The 13,248-nt window shown below is 56.5% G+C and overlaps 1 protein-coding gene across 5 annotated transcripts in view; it reads left to right on the top strand.

Moving 5' to 3' along the window:
• The window catches only part of CALN1 (calneuron 1), a 147,362-nt gene that overhangs the window by 36,606 nt on the left and 97,508 nt on the right, over positions 1–13,248 (top strand). For all 5 annotated transcript variants that reach the window (XM_032129883.1, XM_032129884.1, XM_032129887.1 and 2 more), the window contains one exon: positions 5,996–6,120. In XM_032129883.1, coding sequence (XP_031985774.1) covers positions 5,996–6,120 — 125 coding nt within the window. The remainder of the gene's footprint in view (positions 1–5,995; positions 6,121–13,248) is intronic.

Here is a 13,248-nt window from a genome sequence, read left to right as displayed (position 1 = left end):
CTCCTCCTGTTTATAAATATCCCAAAATGTGCCTTCCCGTAGGTGTGGGGGTCTGAGATCAATAGAGATTGGGATCAATAGGCAGCCAACACAGCCTCCCTCCAGGACCGGCCTCCCCAGGAGGATCTATTTTAGGGCTTTCTTTTAAAAGCACCAGACTTTGTTTTTCCCCATCCCAAGGCTCCTTCCAAGGCCACTCCTCTTGGGTTTGTAGCATAGAACGCGCCTGAGCCTGCTCTGAGCCCGGGCTCTCCTCACACCCCTGAGCTGAGCCTGATTAAACCAGACCTGCGCACTTCATTGCTGCAGCTTCAACCTTCGCACCTTGCCAAGCTCTGCATCCCCCGAGCTCCTCCCGGGGCCCTGCAGGCTCTGCCTTTGGAAGCTCGGGCTCAGATTGCAGTCGAGGTGCCAAGTTTGTGCACAAAGTAAATTAAAAAAGAAAAAATCTTTAAAGCTATTGTTAGCAGCAGGGAATGCAGGTGACAAGGGACAAAGTGACTCTTCCCAGCACAAGGATTTTGTCTTCCCTGAACTGTGCTGGCTGCAGAGCAGCCATGAGGATTTAGTCCAGCTCAGCCGCTCCCATGGCAGAGGTTAAGCCAGGCCTAACCACGACCCTCAGCTGTCCCAGCCTCCTTGGAGAGAGGGAAGCATGGGCAGCACCAGGGAAAAGGAGCAGAAGTCGCAAGGGAGCCTCGTTGGGAGGTGGGGGGTGACCCCTGGCTGGTGCCTCATGGAGGATCAGAAAACCCTGGGGTCTCCCAGGTGGCACTCGGGGCTCTGTTTGCTCTGCTGTCCCCCTTGGGTCCAGCTCAGATCACACAGGCTCCCTCCAAGGACAGCGGCAGCGGCTCAGCCCTGGGGAAAACGGGATCATTTCCTCCAGAGTCCCTGCTCTTCTCTGCTTTAGATGTTCAAATGTTGCTGTGCCCAGGGAGAAGCAACTTTAACACCTTCACTTCATTCGATGAATTTTTAAAGGCTTTAAAAGGGAGCTCAGGGACTTCCTAGCTCCTGTTTCAGTTTCCCCGGCCATCTGGTTGCTTCCTGGATTTTCAGTATATTCCTGTATTCCTTTCAGCCCCGGGAAAGGGCTGAGAGAACAAAGCTTGTGCTGGTGCTCCCCTCCTGTGTCCTTGACCCTCCATGGGGGGGGTGAGGTTCCCATTCCTCCAGCTCAGACTCTCTGCTCAGCCTCAGCCCCATCTGTGCTGGGAATCTCCATTTTATCCTCACCCCGCTTTTCCTCATCTCTGCCTGCTCTGTTTGGCACCGCGAGGCTCAACATCCAGCGTGGGACCCTGCCCGCGCAGGGGGCTCACAGCCCCCGGGACCCACAGGGTTGCAGCCCCCTGGGGAAGGCAAACACAGGGTTCTGGCAGCTGGGACACCCAGGCAGTGCAAGGGACCTCGTGCCTTCCACGCCTGAGGCTGGAAAACCGGGATGGACTCCCCACAAAGGGCTCCTGGGCGTCCTTTGGGCTGCACACAGGAGAGAGGGGAGCAAGGAGCCTCTTCTGAAGTGGTGACCACCAAGGGAGGTCCAAGATCAGTAGAAATTGGTCCCAGTTCCATCTCAGAGACGGATACTGGAGCTGAACCTTGGGTTTAATGGTTGTGTGGGGTTCTACGGGCTCTGCAAGCCTTTTTGGGAAGAGCAGCACAGGGGCTGGTGAGGGATGGGAACCACAGACGTATGAGCAGTGTGGAGATGGCTTTTTATTTATCCTGATGGAACCTTACAAAAATCTTCAAAATTCCACAAGCGTGGCTGTGTTGAGAGGCAGGAGCGAGGCTGGCAGTGCAGGACGGGGGTGGCACCCGATGGGAGCCTGGCACAGGGGCCAGAACCTGCCAGGGGACCACGGGGACGCGTCCAGACACATGGTGAGGGGTTCTCTGAGGTGCCAGGGGGACATTTCCACGCTCCTGGTGAGGGGTTCTCTGAGGTGCCAGGGGGCCATTTCCATGCTCCTGGTGAGGGGTTCTCTGAGGTGCCAGGGGGCCATTTCCATGCTCCTGGTGAGGGGTTCTCTGAGGTGCCAGGGGGCCATTTCCACGCTCCTGGTGAGGGGTTCTCTGAGGTGCCATGGGGACATTTCCATGCTCCTGGTGAGGGGTTCTCTGAGGTGCCAGGGGGCCATTTCCACGCTCCTGGTGAGGGGTTCTCTGAGGTGCCATGGGGACATTTCCACGCTCCTGGTGAGGGGTTCTCTGAGGTGCCAGGGGGCCATTTCCATGCTCCTGGTGAGGGGTTCTTTGAGGCCCTTCTGGTTCGATGTCAATGTTTTCATGACATTTTCATGGTATTATTCAAGGAGATTTCACCGCTCCCAAATCCCCAAACTGCTTTTGGTTTGTGATTTTCCCGGTGGGAAATGTGTCTGTGGCGGAGAGCAAAGCTCCCAGCCCAGCTCCCTGCTCAGGGGCTGTTGGAGAGCTCTGGAAAAGGGGCAGGAGCCCCAGTCCACCCAGAGGAGGGGCACACTGCTCAGATGGAACATTTGAATTGGTCAAACCGTGTCAGGGCTCTGCCCCCAGCCCCAGCAGCTGCTGCTGACTCAGTGCCAGGGCCAGCACGGGGGCATGGAGCTGATGGCACCGCTCCACTCCTGGCTTGGGTTTTCCAGGGTCTCACAGGGCACGGGAAGGAGCAGCCACAGGGAAGCTGGAGGTGTCTGTGCTTCTGACATGGGCATTTTGGCTGCGTTCAAAATGAATCCCAGAATGGCCTGGGTGGGAAGGACCCATCCAGTACCACCCCTGCCGTGGCCAGCCACACCTCCCACTAGCCCAGGCTGCTCCAACCTGGCCTTGAGCACTTCCAGAGATGGCAATTCCAGCCTGGACCAGTCTGGCTGTGCCAGCACAGCCCTTTTTTCCCAGACAGGCATCGAGCACCTGCATATTCCCATGAAGCTTTTATGGATTCCAGCCTTGAGTGCTTTCCCACCCCGGTGTTTTCAGAGCCCTCCCACAGCCCGCCCCTCCTGGGCTCCTTTTTGCTGTTCCCCCCCACCCCCCTTTTTGCTGTTTTCCCCCCTTTTTTGCTGTTTTGCCCCCTTTTTTGCTGCTTTCCCCCCCATTTTGCTGCTTCCCCTCCCCCTTTTTGCTGTTTTTTCTCCCTTTTTGCTGCTTCCCCCCCATTTTGCTGCTTCCCTCCCCCCTTTTTGCTGTTTTTCCTCCCTTTTTGCTGCTTTCCCCCCCATTTTGCTGCTTCCCTCCCCCCCTTTTTGCTATTTTTCCTCCCTTTTTGCTGCTTTCCCCCCCATTTTGCTGCTTCCCCCCCCCCTTTTTGCTGTTTCCCCCCTCTTTTTGCTGCTTCTTGCCCCTTTTTGCTGTTTTTCCTCCTTTTTTGCTGTTTTTATCCCCTTTCAGGCTTGGGTTTGCCTGCAGGTTCCTGTCTGGGGGTGCTGGGTGTTCCTGAGGCACAGCTGCACCTCCCTGGGGGCCTCCAGCACGGGAGGTGCTGCTGGGCCCGTCTGGAGCATCCCTTGTTGGAGCTGAGAGGTGCTGGATTCCCGAGGCTCTGCAGGGCTTCTGCTGAACGACATGACAGCTTCAAAAAACCCAACATACCTGGGCAGCAGGATTTCATCCAGGATTTCTCACTCCAGGGCGTTGTGGCTCTCCTCCAGCACTGAAACACACCACAGGATCCAGGCAGGAGCTGATTTTCAGCCCTCAGGGGAGAGGCATTGTCATTTTTTTAATGGTTGTAGAAGCCAAGGTGGCAAAAGTGATTTTTAAAATCCGTGATTTGCTGCTATTCTGACTGTGGGTGAGCTCAGGGAGGGCAGGGCTGGAGTTTCCTTCACCCAGGGCTGGGGCAGCGGGTGTCAGTCCCAGCCCCATGGGCTCGGGGTATGCTGTGTTTGCAGCACAAGCTCAGCCCAAAAGTGACCTCAGGACTGCTTTAAATCTGTGGTTTGCTGCTATTCCAACTGTGGGTGAGCTCGGGGAGGGGGGATTTTTCCCTCTGCTCAGGGCTGGGGCAGGGGGGTGTCAGACCCCACCCCATGGGCTCACCAAACGCTGAGCCTGCAGTGCCAGCTCGGCCCAGGGGGAGACTTAAACGCCTTTCAAGTGATTTGAAAAATCAGTGTAATTGCTTTTAGTGATTCTTGGCGTTGTCCAAGAGCAGGACTCGATGATCCTTGTGGGTCCCTTCCAGCTTGGGACACTCTGTGATTACTGTGGGGTTATCCAGAGAATTATCCAGAGAATTTTCCAGAGGAAGCAGGAATGGTTTGTGGTGGGCCTGGAAACAAATGGAGGTGGTGCAAAGGGCTGGAAGTGTCTCTCCAGTGATACCAGAGGTGGCTTTGCCTCTGAGTGTCCCTTGGCCAGGTAAAATTCTCATTTTAGTGCCAAGCAGGTGTCAGAGAGAACAACACCTCCAGGTGAATTGGCAAGGGCTGGGAAATTACAGATGTGCTTAATGAAACAGAACCCCTTGTTTACGGTTTCTGATGTGCTGCTGGAGCAAACCTGCTCCCAAATAAAAATACTTAAAGTTACGATTAGGATTTATTTACATAATTACTGCCAGAGAAGTTCCTGGAACGTGCTGAGCAGTGCAAGAGGAGCCTCCTGGCTCTCCCGCTCTGCTTGCCCGTGTCTCCAGGCTGGTTTGCTGCTGGGGCTCTGTCACAGCCGTTCCCACCTCAGGGAGGCTTTTGTTCCCGAAGGAATCCATCCATCCTGTCCGTATATTTCCTTTATTGACTCTGCTGGGAACACACGGCTGGGGCAGAGCCAGCTCATCCTTGTGACCGAGGTGTTGGCTGGAGCAGCATCCGCAGGTGGCACTTCCCTCCTGTGGCAGAGTGCCTGGCAGCAGCGAGGTGCCCTTGGGCTCTGCTCCCGAGGCCTGGGACCCCCCGTGCCCCCCGATGTGACCTTGTCCTGCACAGTGGTGTCAGTGAGGGCTTCCAGAGGCACTGCCCAGCCAGTCCTGGCCACCTCCAGCTTCAGGCAGGCCCTGGCCAGCTCTGGGTGCCTCTGGGGACTCTGCTGATTTATTTCTGCTGGAAATGTGCAGCCCGAAGTGCAGTAGGCCCGGGCTGGGCTTGTGCTGATTGAATCCAGCCCAGGGTATGACAAATCTTCCTCTTAATATTTCAATTGACTTTGGCAAATTCGCCTCCCGCTTGTGTCTCCTAAATCACCGCCTGAGTGCTGCTGACAGTAATTCCCACTCCTGGCTGGGCACTGGCTGCCCTTCCCTCAGCTCTGGGCTTGGGACCCGCGGGGTTTGCACACACCGCCCTGCTCCAGCCTCCCACGGAGCAGGATTTCTCCTCAGCTGTCAGATCTGGGAGATGGGAACATTCTTTGCGGGGCCCTGCTTGAATGTGGACGTTCTCCTTTCAGTGGAGTTTGGAGCTGGGGCCCTGTGGTGACAAACTCCTCGCTCAGGGTGGGCGGCTGAACCCTCTGAGGGGGCTGCACGTGCGCAGTGGGGTCTCAGAGGTGTCCAGACCCTTCCATGCCTTTGAAGGTTGTGCTGCTGGGTCCCTTGATCCCTGGAAGTGTCCCAGGCCAGGCTGGACAGGGCCTGGAGGACCCTGGGATAGGGGACCTTGGCCATGCAGTGGCACTGGATCATCTTGAAGGTCCTCTCCAGCCCAAACCAGGCTGTGATCCCATGACTTTTTCCCCGCGGGTCAGTGCAGACCCCCGTGCTCTCTGTAATTATTACTGAGGCTGAAATCTGCAGCCTCCATGCTGGGAAATCCCATTTTCCTGGGGCTCTGCTGCTCTGGCTCCCCTCACTCCCCTCCAGCCCCCCGAAGCAGCAGCTGCTTTGCTGTTTGTTCCTCCAGACCCTGCCTCAGCTGCTGGGTCAGAGCTCAGCCCACCCCTCCCACACCCGCCCGCAGCCTGGGGTGCTTGTCCAGCCCCTCCTCCAGGCCGGCCTTTGCTCCATTGCCATGAAACAAAGGCAGATAATGACCATTGCCCTCTCTCTTCCCGTTTCCCGTGGCAGGGAGAAGATGCCATTCCACCATGTGACAGCTGGCTTGCTGTACAAGGGCAACTACCTGAACCGCTCGCTCTCGGCCGGCAGCGACAGCGAGCAGCTGGCCAACATCTCGGTGGAGGAGCTGGATGGTGAGTGCTGCCCGGGCGTTCCACGGCTTTGGGGATGGGGAAGGCTCCTCTGCACCTTCTCCAGGGTGTTCCATGCGTTTACCCAGGGGATTCCCGCTGGGAAGGCTGCTGGGAAGTGGGATGGCTCAGCAGGTCAGGGACACAGAGATGGTCCCTGGCCAAAGTTGTGCTGGGAGCTGTGGAGCGATTTGAGTCTCAGCTTTTGTCCTCCCGCAGCTTTTTGAAACATGGAGCCTGCACTTTATGGGCAAAATGAGAACGTTTAGGTTAATACTGTCCCAAAGATGTCCTTAAGCCTTCCCTGGGACCCTGCAGAGCTGAGTCTGCTCTTCCCACTGAGCCTCATTTGCTCTGAGGCCTTCCCAAAGGGAGGCTCCTCTCCATGTCTCAGCACAAGATGCATGAGGTAGCTGGGGGCTTCAGAAGCTGCAAAGAGCTTTAAAGTTCCATTTTCCAGAGCAGTGGCAGAGAGCACAGAGCGGCCTCAGTCTGGCACAGGCCATCTGAAGGGTGTCCTTGTCTGCTGCCTGGAGGATCCCATCATTTTCCCCTGGAAGCTGTTGTTGTTAATCCCCTCTGCCCTGGCCCGGCACGTGCGGCCAGGTGCTCCCAGTCTGGTTCAGGGGGGAAGGTCTCCTTTGGAGAGGATTTGTGGCTCACCAGGGTCATTTCTGAGTTAAATAATTAAAGTTAATTTTGTTGGCAGATGGTCTTTGAGCATTGTGGTATGAATTGGAGCTCTTGGTTTGCTCCCCAGTGGACGTTTGGTACAAGCCATGGTCAGAATCCACGGCCTTGATGGGGAATTTGTTGAGGGAAGGATCAAGGCAAGGGTGCAAGGTGGAACTGGTCCTTCCAGGACACCCTGGAGGCATTTTGGAGAAACAGGAGGCCAACATTTCTGCCCACCTTGCCCCTTTTCATGTGTGCTTTGGTAAATCAGAGCTTCATTTCCCAGCCTTTCCAACTCGGAGCCTTTGGATTTGGGTTTGTGAGCTTTATATGAATTTAGCTTGGGTACAGACAGCGTTCTCCTCTTCCCAATGAGGATGTGAGGACACAGCTCAGGTGAGAGATGTGAGAAACTGCTTTTGGTGCAGCTTGCCTCAGACCCAGGAGCCCCAGGTCACATCCTGGGCTCTTCTCCTGGGGCGCAGGAGCTTGGCTTGAAGGTTTGAGTTCAGCTGAACTGTGCTGGTTCAGCTTCTCCTCATCCCAAAGATGCCAATTGTATGGCCAGGCACAGCTCTACCTTGCCCCTGTGTGGGGTGTTGGGGCTGCTGAGCACACGGGAGGAGGTCCTGAAGCTCATTCTGAGCACAAAGCAGGATTTTCTGTTATTCCTACCCCGATTAAAGCACGGCTGCTGTGGTCGCCTGAGAGCCTTGCAGAGACCTGGCTGCAGCTGTTTCAGGTGGCCCTGCGGCCGGAGCCCCTGGCAGGGCCATGCAGGGCACAAGGGGTGCATGTCCCTGGTGTGCTTCCCTCCACTAGCATGGAAACGGGCTGTGCCTGGTGTGGGATGGGAAACGGGCTGTGCTGAGTGTGGGATGGGAAACGGATGTGGGATGGGAAACGAGCTGTGCCTGGTGTGGGATGGGAAACGGGCTGTGCTGAGTGTGGGATGGGAAATGGGCTGTGCTGAGTGTGGGATGGGAAACGGGTGTGGGATGGGAAACGGGCTGTGCTGAGTGTGGGATGGGAAATGGGCTGTGCTGAGTGTGGGATGGGAAACGGGCTGTGCCTGGTGTGGGATGGGAAACGGGTGTGGGATGGGAAACGGGCTGTACTGAGTGTGGGATGGGAAACGGGCTGTGCCTGGAGAGGGAAGGAAATCCAGTGCAAGTTCCACTCTTCCCCTGCTGTCCCTGGGCCCGTGCGGATCCCCGAGCGCTCGGGCACCGCTGTGTCCGCGGGAGCTGCGGGAGGAGCTGGAGCCCAGCTCCGCCTGCCCCGGGAGAATCCAGCGCTCCAGAGCTGCGGATCGTCGCCGTTAATTAACGGCAAATGAGGGCAATTAGGCGTGGAGGAGCCGCCTTTGGAGCAGGAGCAGCCGAGTGCTGCTAATTGAAGTCCCACCGAAGTCCTGTGGATCAGCCCCGAGCCGGGAGTGGGAGCGCAGGGGGATCGTTCATCTCCTCCCGCAGAGCCCCCTCGCTCTCCGGGAGGCTGAGCAGAGCTCTTTACCTCATCATCCCTTTATTCCCTGCGTGCTAAGCGAAGGCTCCGTGTTCGAATGAAGTTCGTTCCTTCCCTGGCAGCCTTTGCTGCACCCCCCCCCTCGCCAGGGCTCTGTGCCTGTGCCACCAGGATGGGCCCCAGTTCGGCGCCGGCACAGAGGAGCTCCACCTCAGGTTACCTTTTTCCACCTGCAAACACGGGAGAGGCACCAAACTGATCCGTGTCTGGAAGTCAGGGCAGCAGAAGAAGCTGGAGATGCTTTTTCGTGCGCCAGCAGCGTTCAGCCTCTGGAATTTATATTTAAAATGAAGTCAGCAGTCTCCATCTCCCCGTGTTTTGTCTCTAATACCAGATCAGTGCCTGGCTGTGCTGGTAATTGGGGAAGGTTCACTGCCCAAACCCCAAACAGAATTAGTCTTCCTGCCTTTAAGCATAAACTGTCTGAGGATGAGTAACAAAATGTTCTTCCTTGAGAAGTTAATGTCAGGCTGTTGGAGCTCTGTGGATGGATCAAGCTGTGAGAGCTCGATGCCAATAACAGATTTGCATTTCATCTTCCAGCCTGGGGAAGAGATGCCAAAATTCTCCTTGGTTTCTTTTTCAATGAGATTTCGGTCCTGAGGGAGTTCCAGCCTATTGAGAAATTCCAGTCACACAGATTAAATTATGATAGGTTTGGAGCTGGAGGAGTCACTGGGAATTTTCTATAACGTTCCTCTGCGCTCAAGGCTCCAACAAGTGCCTGATCTGTTGGGTTTTTTCCAGCGGATTTCTTTTTTTCCTGTGTCTGGCACTGTGTGTGTCAGCACTGTTCACTTGGGAAGGGTTTCTGGGATGCTGCAGGGGGACGGTGCTGCAGCCTGACCCTGCTCCCAGCTCATCCTACAGGGAATTCCCAGGAGTTCTCCCTGATTGCAGCTGCAGGTGGGGGCTGGGGGAGAATGGGGAGACCAGGAAACGGGAAGGAGTCCTGATTTTGGGTAATGCCAGGGGGAAGGAGCCCAGGGCTTGGGGTGAACGCTCCAAGTGCTGCTCTGCCTCTTCTCTGAGTGGTGATTTTCCAAAGGAATATTGAGAATCAGAGAATCCCAGAATGGGTTGGGCTGGCAGGGACCTTAAAGCCCATCCAGTGCCACCCCAGCCATGGGCAGGGACACCTCCCACTGTCCCAGGCTGCTCCCAGCCCCAATGTCCAGCCTGGCCTTGGGCACTGCCAGGGATCCAGGGGCAGCCCCAGCTGCTCTGGGCACCCTGTGCCAGGGCCTGCCCACCCTCCCAGGGAACAATTCCTTCCCAAGATCCCATCCAGCCCTGCCCTCTGGCAGTGGGAAGCCATTCCCTGTGTCCTGTCCCTCCATGCCTTGTCCCCAGTCCCTCTCCAGCTCTCCTGGAGCTCCCTTTGGGCACTGCAAGGGGCTCTGAGCTCTCCCTGGAGCCTTCTCCAGGTGAACAATCCCAAATTTCTCAGCCTGTCTCCATAGGGGAGGTGCTCCAGTGCCTCTATCAGCTTCACTGTCTCCTCTGGCCTTGCCCCAACAGCTCCACGTCCTCCCCACATTGGGGACACCAGAACTGTGTCCGGTTTTCCAGGCGAGGCCTCAGGAGAGCAGAGGAAGTTTTTCCCGTCGAAACTTTCCCAACTTGCAGCATCCATCTGTCATCCCTAACTCCACTCTGGTTTTTTCCATGCTGCTCCTCCAGACGCTGCTGGCAGCAGGGGGAGGCTGGGAGAGCAGAGGTCACTCTGCTCATGGGTGTCTGTTCGCAGCAGCAGCGTTTGCTATTTGTGGGGCTGGAGCAGCGTGAGGGTGTTTGGGAGCTGTCACAGAGGGAATTAACTTGCCCAGAGCTAAACTGGGAGATCCTTGACTTCGGAACTCCGGGTAAATGACGGAGCTGGAAGTGGCAGCTCGTCCATAACCTGGCTCTGAGGGGCCGGATGCACAGAGGGGTCTCGGGTGGAAGTTCTTGCCATGTGCTTGGAGGTTTCTGGGCATGAAATGATAAATTCAGGCTGGGAGGGGCTGTTTTACACAGATTTTCTGGCTCCTGTTGGTTGACATAAAATCATGGCACAGTTTGTGCAGACTCGGAGCTTTCCACGTCCCTTTCAAAGCAGCTCCTGTCCTCATGTTCAGAACCGTCAGGAGGATTTTTAATAAAAAATGCTGGATGAAAATAATCATGTCAAGCTTGAGTCATCCACCTCCGCAGGCACTATCTAAAGGGTATTGTCAGGAGGGAAAAACATTTCCAGAGTGGGAATGTGACAAATCTCACCTGAAGGGAGGCACATGCGTGAGAAGCAGGCTTGGGGAGATGCAAGTAGTGCCTGGCAGAGAAATGCAAGTGTGAACCACAGCAGCACCATTTGTCCAGACAGCCATCCCAGTAAATCCCTGCCTGAGCCAGGTTCCTTTGGGATCAGCAGGAGGAGATGTTGCTGCAGGGCAGTGTTGGCACCTGGTGCCTCAGGCACGGAGCTCCTGCCCCAGGTGGGGCTTTTTCTGGACTGGGAGAGGTTTTTGGGCTTCCTGCAGTCCCTAAGGTCGAGCTCCAGAGTGGCAGTGCCAGTGCAGGGTTTTGCCTGCTTGAACTGGAGCTGTGAGCAGAGCAGCCCAGGAAAAGGGGCTGCAGGAGCTTGGGGTGCAGGGGAATGCAGGGCAGGAATGTGGGGACTGCCCTCTCCAGGAGGCTTTTCCATCCTTATGGGTTATAAACCACAGCAGGTGCCTGGTTTCTGCTTCTTCTTCCCAGCACCTCCCCCTGTCACCAGCTCTTCCCTGGGTCTCTCTGTCCTGGGGGTAGAAGCCATCCCTGAGCAGCTCCAGAGTCCCCTGGGAACAGCTCCTGAAGGAATTTAAGGGTCCTGGTTAAGTGGGGCTCCCGATGGAGCTGGGATTAGCAGCTGTCTCCTGCTGGCCACTAATGCAGGCAGGGCCGGGGGCTCAAGGGTGGCGGGGCTGCAGCCCCAGGAGCAGGGCAGGGTGGCAGTTGTGGGGCTGGGGACACTCTGGGGACACTCTGAGGACACTGTGGGATCTCCCTGGGGTCCCACAACCCGGGTAAAATGGCCCAACATCACAAACACAGCCGTGCCGTCCTACCCCTGCCTCTGAAAAGCAGCCCAGGGCAGGGCTCTTCGCCCTCCTGTGATGTCTGGGGATAATCCTTGGATGCTGGGAGTCCTGGGCAGGAGGGGCCGTGTCCTGCAGGGCTCTGTCACCAGCCAGGCTCCTCTGGGGGCTGTTATTCAACAAAAACCCCCTGAGCCAGGAGGTTGTGGCTGGTCCAGAGCTGGTTCTCCGTGGTGTTATCAGGAAGGCTTGATAAGAGTCCCTGGCTGGAGAGCCGGAGCTGCTGTGCCACAGCTCCCATCCCTCTCCAGAGGTTTTCTCTGGAGCTTCAATCCTGCCGGTGGGCACAGCACAGAAGGGAAAGGACAGGGAGAGTCCCCCCAGCCTCCCCAGCTGGGCCCTGCCGGGGCTGGGACTGATCATCCTCGGCGTTCCAGGTGGGATCCGGGGAGCAGGAGCAGGAATGTGCTCCAGAGGGAGACCCAGGGGAGACAGGCGTTAGTCATGGGCTGAGTCATGGAGCAGCAACAGGCTGAGCCTGCCCTGCTCCGGGGGAGAGGGAAAAACACTTGGAAAAGGGGGAAAGGAAAGGGGAAAGGAAGGGGGAAAGGAAAGGGGAAAGGAAAGAGGAAAGGAAAGAGGAAAGGAAAGAGGAAAGGAAAGGAAAGAGGAAAGGAAAGAGGAAAGGAAAGAGGAAAGGAAAGGAAAGGAAAGGAAAGGAAAGGAAAGGAAAGGAAAGGAAAGGAAAGGAAAGGAAAGGAAAGGAAAGGAAAGGAAAGGAAAGGAAAGGAAAGGAAAGGAAAGGAAAGGAAAGGAAAGGAAAGGAAAGGAAAGGAAAGGAAAGGAAAGGAAAGGAAAGGAAAGGAAATTCTCCTGGGATAGGAGATGCTCTGGACATGGATCCCTGCACAGCTCTCCAAGTCCATGCTCAGTGCAAGCCCTGTGAGCATTAATGAAGTGGCTGGGACTGTGCAAAGCTCATTTTCCGTTTCCCAGAGCTCTTTTCCAAGGCAGGTTTATCCCAGGTGTCGCTGCTGTGAGTGGCCATGGCTGGAAATGGAATTATTCCTGTCTGATATTGAGCTGTGATGGGGTTTCGTGTTCCTGAACATGGAACTGTGCCAGCGCCGTGCCCAGGCTGCTGGGGACAGGAGCAGCTCTGTCTCCCACTTCTGCTGAGCTCCTTCTGCCAATTCCAGTGTGCATTGCCTTGGGACTCGGGAGTTCCAGCTATGGAGTAGCCTCCCTAAGGAAATGATAAAATCTGGGGCAGTGTTGATGTTCTGAGGATCACAGAATCATGGAATGGGTTGGGTTGGAAGGACCTCAAAGCCCACCCAGTGCCACCCCCTGCCATGGGCAGGGACACCTCCCACTGTCCCAGGCTGCTCCCAGCCCCAATGTCCAGCCTGGCCTTGGACACTGCCAGGGATCCAGGGGCAGCCACAGCTGCTCTGGGCACCCTGTGCCAGGGTTCTGGAAGGAATTCTGCAGGAATTATGGGGTTGCAGATTCCCATTTGCTCCAGACAGTTCCTGGATAGGGACAGGGTGGGTCCCTGTCCCTGGGTCTGTGACAGCTCAGCCCTGAGGAGGCTGCAGGGATCCACAAGGCAGAGGTGTGTGGCTGCCATTCCCTGTGCTCTGTCCCAGCAGGAGTCTCCAGGTGCCAGCATTCCTGGGAACACTGGCTGACAGGAGGCCCCTGCCCAGTGCAGCTCCGTTCTCCTGAGCTCCTTTTGGGAATCTCTCCCTGTGGCAGCGGGGTCCTGTGTGCCACTGACACCCACCCAGCATCGCCAACCTTCCACCCTCAGCCTCCAGGAAAGCTCCTTTTCCCTGGAATTACATCACTTCCCACCCCTACCAGG

This window comes from Corvus moneduloides, chromosome 20 (assembly GCF_009650955.1).
Source record: "Corvus moneduloides isolate bCorMon1 chromosome 20, bCorMon1.pri, whole genome shotgun sequence".
Classification (NCBI taxonomy): Eukaryota; Metazoa; Chordata; class Aves; order Passeriformes; family Corvidae; genus Corvus; species Corvus moneduloides.
This window is presented reverse-complemented; position numbering and strand designations above follow the sequence as displayed.